At 50.3% G+C, this 7,735-nt stretch overlaps 1 protein-coding gene across 1 annotated transcript; it reads left to right on the top strand.

The window, feature by feature from the left end:
• Positions 1–1,190: 1,190 nt before the first annotated feature.
• On the top strand, positions 1,191–3,368 carry BBA_04959 (MedA-like protein; the record flags this gene model as incomplete). Its single annotated transcript, XM_008600056.1, has 2 exons — positions 1,191–1,230; positions 1,402–3,368. 2 exons carry the CDS (start codon positions 1,191–1,193, stop codon positions 3,366–3,368), a joined length of 2,007 nt encoding a protein of 668 aa, XP_008598278.1.
• Positions 3,369–7,735: the final 4,367 nt, after the last annotated feature.

Genomic DNA, 7,735 nt, shown 5'->3' with positions numbered 1-7,735 from the left:
CCAATCTTGGTAATGTGAGTAGCATCTCCGTGGTAATTTCCATTCCATCCTCCCCTTGCCGCTTTGCAGCCAGCCTTTGCCTCTTGTGGACTTGTCGCGTTGCATCGTCCGGACTCTGCCATGGGGAATAAAAAAGAATGCTGACCCCGTCGTTATTTACCAATTAGTGAACCGCCTTGTCTTCATCCCATCACAAGAGACCGTTTCCACCTATTCAATTTGTTTTGACCGTGCCTCCCCCTCCCCCTCCCCCTCTTCCCAGAGAAACCAGCCTCCAAGGAACTTTCTGCCTGTGTTGGAAACTTGTGCCTGGACCCCAATGAGACGGTGACTGCCTGGCCCGCACACCATCTTTGTTGCTTCAGACACCGCCTCCCCCATTTTGAGAGCTTTTTGGGCAGAAGAGGAAAGCCCCCTCCCCGACTTTGCCTACTGATCTTCTCTTCTTGGAATGCCAGTGTCTCTGCTTTGGATCGGAACCCCTCTCCGCCACTGGTAGGACCTTGCTCCGTCCCATCACCAGCTCGCAAGACCCATACACTGTCTCACCCAGCCACCCCCCCGTCCCTCTCCAGAGCAAGAAGAAACTAGCGCGACATCACAAGAAGCTCGACACTGCACGGCACAAGCACCAGCCTCGACCTGCACCTTGGTAGTCTCTGCGCTGTCGCATATCAAATCTCCGAACCCAAGGCACTAGACGCCAGGGAGCACTATTAGTGCAACCGATCCCCTCCCGTCAAGACCTCGTCGAGACCTGGTTTAAACTGTTTGTGTAGCCCGTTTTCTTTCCAAGACACCGGTTTGTATTCTCCATCCTCTTTCCCCTCATCGACACCTGTCACGACTCTCGACTACCCTTGTGGGTGACAACTCACTCTGGGGACTACTCAATGTGAGTTTATCGCGAATCATACCACTGCCTAGGAGTTTTGTGTGAACGATGCTGCGTCTACACCGTCATGGTGTCGACTGCCGACCATTGTTAATGCTACTCGGCTGCCAGCTGAAGATTACTAACAACTTGACAAGCATCGTCAACTGGCCAAAGTAACAGAAGAACACTTCAAGACAGATCATCAGTGTTTGAGAGGACTACGATCTAGAGTCAAGTCCGTTGCTGTTCCACTGCCACAAAACGTCTCCTACCACGCATAATTAGATCTGCCTTTGAGCAGCTACTCAAAGAAATGGCGGCTTACAGTAAACCCTCGATGCCCTCGATACCTGGTATGTCACGCTCCTCGACTTCTCCATAGGCCTCATTGCTTCAGTCATGACGCACCATGAACCACGGCGACTGCTGGAAAGCGTAGCAAATTATACCCAGCCAACCGTTTGTGGTTTTCACGAGCGTTCAGGGTACCACAAAGAAGGCGAGTACTGACAAGACACTGCTAGGCTACGATCAACCGAGATACCAAGACGCTGCATTGGACCCGTACCAGCAACCATTCTCAACCCAACATGCGGACAAGTTTGCTCATCTTAACCAGCAGGCTTTTGGCTCCAACAATGCAGTCGCCTCGTACCTTCCATCCGAGCTGACCGTCATCTCGTGCCAACCAGCTTCAGGCGGCTTTGGCTCCAAGGTTTACCTCAAGATTTCAGCACCCTACGACCTGTTCCCGATGTCGTCACAGATTCGATACTTTTTTCTGCAGTTTGGTTCGCACAAATGCTCCATGCAAGATGTAGCGAGGGACAACCAGGACAGCTCCGGCTTCATTTACTCGTGCAGCGCCGATGCGCCGCAGTTTTTAGTCACGGGCTCCAACTCGAGCAACGTGCCATTGTCACTAGTCATAGAAGATCCCACGGGCGTCGAAATCTCAAGGGCTGTTGCCGGGCACTTTCAATACGTGGAAGGGTCCGGAGATGGTGTCACGAGACCCGACAAGCTGCCAAAGAGCGAGCCGGGCGCACCCGGCACGCATGTCGATCAGCCAGGCCATTCACCCAAATCCGGAGAGGGTCACATTGGCACCGAAACTTCTACAAATAGCTACGATTATTCCTCACAGCCTGGGCCCTATGCTGCAGCATTTCCTCAACCTCACAACGACATGATTACGACATATAGAAGCAACAGCTTTGCTGACTCGAGCTACAGTGGACGCCGCTCGCTGGGGTGGAACTTTAACACTCCTCTGGGCAGCACCCGGAGCTCCATTGGCGGTCTTGACAGCGTCGGAAGAAGCAGCCTCTCGATGCCCGCGTCTTCGCCAAACACACCTGCGCTGATTCGTACGAGCACAATCACCAGTGGAAGCGGCGCTGGCAGTCAGTATGCTGCCATTTCCCTCTATGCGGCCAAGGCTGTCTTGAAGATCAAGGGTTCGCTGGATTCCATGATTGATGGTTGGACGACCGAGGAGTGGGAGAATCGTCGCCGAATCGTCGTTTTTCGAAAGACACAATCCGGGTCTACTCTGACGGCCGAGTTCCAGCCAGTGCCCGTAAATGAGCGCCCGCCAAATAGCATTTGCGTCTCGTGCATTTATTGGGCTGAGAAGAACGAATGCTACGTCACATCCGTGGATACTATACAGCTGCTGGAGCAACTCGTCGCCTCGCCTAACCGATTCAGCGTGGAGGAGAAGAATCGCATCCGCCGAAACCTCGAGGGCTTCCACCCTCTGACAGTCTCCAAGGCCAAGCCCGAAAGCGAAGAGTTCTTCAAGCTCATCATGGGCTTTCCCAACCCGAAGCCGCGAAACATTGAAAAGGACGTCAAGGTCTTTCCATGGAAGGTGCTTGAGGGAGCGCTCAAGAAGATTATCGGCAAGTATAGCGCGAGTCCCAGCAGCCAAATGTCTCAACCAAGCATGAATGGCTCCATGAACCCAGGCGGCGGCGGCGGCCCGTACGCACCATCGCCGGCCTCGCACATGGCGCCGCACTCGAGCATGTCGTCGCATCACGGCGATGCTGGCGCGCACAGCCAATACTCGATTGCTCCGAGCCACCACGATGCCATTCCCTCGCCGCGATCGCTTTCCGGCTCGCAGCCCAGCTGGACACCGTATACCACGGCGTCGTACCCCAGCGTCGGCCGCGCGTTGAGCCCCGGCGGCATGCGCAACCACAGCCCTCACCACCAGCCGCCGCCGCCCATGCGCATCAACACCAGCGTTCTCCCCGCCGTCAGCACATATGACAGCAGGACAGTGTCGACGGGCAGCTACGGCCATAGTGGACTGCACACGCCCATTAGCCATCACCCGTCTGCCGCCACCCCGCCCAGGTGGGAAGCCACGCCGGCAAGCTATGCGGAGAGTTACTCGGGGCTGTCGTCGCAGCACGGCCACGCCGCGCCACCAATGTACAATGGCGCTGGGTATAGCGATGGCAGTTCTCGTGTCTAACTAGAAGCCCCGTGCAAAGGACTCTTGCCTCACCTCGCGTATAAGCTAGTCGTGGCAATTTTTTTTTTTCTTCTTTTTTTGTTTCCTCCCTTTTTTTTTTCTTTTTGGCGTTGCCTTTGGTTGGCAAGGATTGAATTTCGTCAAGCGCGAAAAAGACACAAAAAAAAGCAGAGTGCTCGTCATGAGCAGGTGACCTTTTTTTTCCCTTCTTTTTGTATAGAGTGCGCACAACGCTCATGATAATTGGCGCGTCGCGCGATGCATTCAGGCGGGTGTCAATGCGGCCAATCAGAGCAACGATAGCAGCCTACCCGTTTCCTCATTCGAACGGGCGTAGGCCAACATGATTGCAACCATCATCAGAGCACAAAACACATGCGCGCGTCGCCATGTATGCAAATGCTTTCTGTCGCCATATATGCGATTGCTCTCCTTTCTGTCTGGCTATCGAGAATGGATGGAATCTATGTCGCAGCCTCTAGGCGATTTACACCCTATCAAGCGCGCATGACGCTGCATTTCGACACGCCAGAATTTTGTGTGTTTTGGTCGTTGAACATTCCCACACCTTAAAAAAACATGGCATCTCCTCGCTGCCATTATTTTTCTGTGTGAATGAGCACATGGATCACGGTTTCCAAGAACCCCTAGAGATCAATTCTGGGTGATGCACTTTTGACTTTGCACTGTGCAATACCTCCTGTTCGCTCATGCTTCTGTTGTCTCTCTTGAGAAACAGGCATTATACCCCAAACTCTGATTTCGTTTTCCATTTCTTTACATTTTTATACTTGGCGATACTTTCTTGGAGTCCAATCCATTTTTTTTCTTGTTTTTTTGCGTCTTGGTCTTGTTCCTTTTTTCGTGCTTGTCATATGGGGGACTGGTCAAGGGAGTATGGAGCGGCCGTGAGCGGCGGTATGGGTTCTAGGAGAAGCTATGCTTCTCGATAAGGCAATGTACGGGGATAAAATATTCTTATGATATGATGGTAATAATAATTTTCTTGAAATAAACATGATGCTACTTTATACTCTACCCTGTACACCTTCTTAGGGACACGCACCACTTGGACGGGCTTGAATGGAATATGGCTTTCATCGACAAGTATGAATTAGGGGTGCTCGTTTCTTTCAGCGCTTTCTTTCCTGATTGATATCTGATTGCGGCACCACACAAGAATCTTGTAAACAGTCATGTAGTTGTATGTCTATACAGGAGTGCGTGCAAGTTCTCAGACAGCAGATGCCGCTACCACATTTCGTTTGAGGTCGCATACTATCAAGTACCCTCATGTTTTCGAATTGAGTATATGATGATAAGTTTCTAGCAAGAGCAGGCGTGTGTGGTACATTAGTGTTATACTATCATTGTATTGATAGTATACTGCTTGCATGGTCGTGGTTGAATTGACTCAAGTCCTTTTCCTGTACTCGATACTCTCCTCGTATTGCGGCAAACATTATTTACTATAGCCTCTTTTACTATATAGTCTGTAGACTTGATAGAAGTTTTGGTTGTTTTGATTATTCAATAAATGTCAGACAAACGTTCTCTGAAGGCTTGGTGTATAGGATTTGACGTAGTGTAGTAGACAGAGGCTTTATACTATCTTATTGTACTGCTCGTATATACCGTCATCTCACACTTGCCAATTAGTATTGGACCAACTTGTTTCCAACCAAAATCTTAAAGACAAGGTTGCCTTGTTGCTCAACAGTTGTACGTCAGTCTTTCACTCAGTCAGTCTCTCGACCAAACAGCCTCCGCCGTCCTCTAGTTCGCCATGGCAAATCACCACCTGCTATCAAAAGAACAAAACACCTATCCGGGGATCTTAACCAACGCTCTTTTCTTAACTCCCTTTCAACATGTCCTTTGGGGGCCAGCGAGTGGCTTCAGCATCGGGCTGATTGATAAGCGATTCTAGCGTAGGGTCCCTTGCGGGTACGTTATGTTGGCCTCCCGCCTGCCCCCATCACGCATTTCAAAACCTCTCCATGTCAAACATCATCAACTACAACGGTGCCATTGACTAGTTCAAAGTCTAAATACAATTGCAAAAAAAGAATATGCTCCACCCACGTACGAGGTTGTTGAGCGACGCGTGGCCTTATGACTTGGTCCCCCGCGCGAGGGCGCGCGATTGGATCGAATTGAGCCTAAACAAGGTCCAAGAGCCAAATGCGAATCTCGCTAAAGGCTGTTGAAATCGGAGACACGACTTGTGCAAGGCTACATTTCCCACAATTGGCCTCTTGGGCACGGACACTCGGGAGGGGCGGGCAAAGGCCGCCGATACGAGGAGGCATGGGTCCAGACCGGAGACTTTCTTCTTCCCATCTTCCCATCTTTCGATCCGAAAACTATGATTTTGAATAACTATGTAGAGACATGAAAAAGAAACAAAAAGCTTCAATACTGCATCAATATGTTTTTGATCCCCAGGCCTTCACGGAGCCGGCCGCCCAAGCGGGGGGGAGGTCACGAGATGGGCACAAACTCGCGCCACCAAAGGTATTCGATCGGCCGAGCCAGAACAAGAAGTGGAGAGTTAAATCTTGACGACTGATTCAGAACTGATATTTTACCCCAAATTGCATGGAATGGTTTTAAATATAGATGCTATTTTGGAAGCGGTAATCAAATTTTCCGCTGCAGTCAGCAGGTTGCGAATGCCGCATCGTCGTCCCTGGTGCAAAAGCCCGGTAGCCGTTCGCTCGACCCGCGCCGTTTCAATATGCTATGGCCTACCTTTGTTAAGACATTCCACGTTTATAGTCGAGGGGGGGGTTAACGGTTATTGCCACCACCTTGTCGAGACCCGACTCAGCTGATGCAGTTTGACCCCCAATGTAATATCACGGAGATTCGACTTACATATAGCGAAGGGGAAAGCAATAAAACCTCGCTACGTATTGGAGGCGTGCCAGCAGCTATTCCTCGGTGCCCTCCGCCTCTCAATATGGGGGAGAAGGAGGGGGTGCAAAACTGACTAGGCCGATACATGTGAGTTCCGGCACATCTCAATCAAGAGTTGTTTTATAGTGTTTATATGGCCAAGATGCTCCATTCGCCTCGCCAAGACGAATGCAGCGAACCCCGCTGGAACACCAAGAAGGCATTAAATTAAACATCTCGGCTTCCTATGTTACACTAAATAACTAACTAACCATGGGTTACCATCGCCAAGAACAACACCCCCCCTTCTTGCGTCCATTCCCTCGCTGGCCCTTTTCCCCCTTCTCCCCCACCTCCACGCTTGCGTTTCTCCGCGCCGAGAGTTGAAACAGGAAACCTTGGCGGTGCGTTCGTCTAGTTTAGCGATAGGGATAGATGAGCTGTGTGCTTCGTAAGCTTTTTGATACGCTTAACTCTACTAGAAAATTAGATTGTACCGACCTTCCTGTCTCGTGTTCAGCGATTCCGGTGAGTGAAGGGTGCCACGCGGCCATGTAACGCAAAAAGCCATTTAGATAAGGAGCCCACACAAAGAAAAAAAAAAAAAAAAAAAAAAAAAGGCTGAATGATCTTTGGTAAAAAAAAAAAAGATGGACTAAAAAATTTACCCACCCATTTTTGGCTCGTTTGGCAATAGAGACAACCTAGCCAGTCATGAACATGCACAATCATGGGCCACATGGGGGGGAGGGGGAAACGGGTGAAGAAAGCTGCAACCGGGAATTACAAAGTAAGATGGACACAAAGGGTGACTTTTTTACTTCTTTTTCTTCTTCTTCCATTGGAAGCCCCCCCGTTTCAAACGAGCGCGCCAATAGCTGCGTCTTGAATTGCACTTTGTAAGCCACCCTCGGCGGCTTTCGCCAACGATAACTTTTTTTTCGTTTGCCATATTATGGCCTGGGCAACAACATAGACTGACTTGCGGATCAGCATCCGCGGAAAGCGCCCCCCCTCCGCCCCTGGGCGTGTGGATATTGCGGTTGAAGAAGAAAAAAAACAAAAAGGGTGTCAAACGAACACCCACGAAGGTGGTTTGGTGGGGGTATTCCGCCATCAACAAGTTTTCTTTCGGTTCACACACACAAGGTGGGCGTGAAATTGCGTATGGACTTTGTTGGAAGAGAGCAGCGCCGTTGTGGCAATTTGGGAAAGCTGGGAGGGCGGGCGGATGGGGCCAGCGTTACGGTAGCTCTTCTCTCATTATTATTATTATTATTTTTAAATTCCCCTTTTAATTTTTACTGATTTTTTTCACGCAACTAACTGGTTACGTTGCCTTTCTTGGCCGTGATCTAGACTCTGGCGCATGACACGGGTAGGCTATGTCTATTCTAGCAGCAATCGCCGAGACCTTTTTGGCCAAGAGATGGATGGGTGCAGGCAGCTAACACAGATGCTATGCT

This window comes from Beauveria bassiana (genome assembly GCF_000280675.1).
Source record: "Beauveria bassiana ARSEF 2860 unplaced genomic scaffold BBA_S00012, whole genome shotgun sequence".
Lineage (NCBI taxonomy): Eukaryota > Fungi > Ascomycota > Sordariomycetes > Hypocreales > Cordycipitaceae > Beauveria > Beauveria bassiana.
Note: the sequence above shows the minus strand (reverse complement) of the source record. Positions and strands in the feature narration are given on the sequence as shown.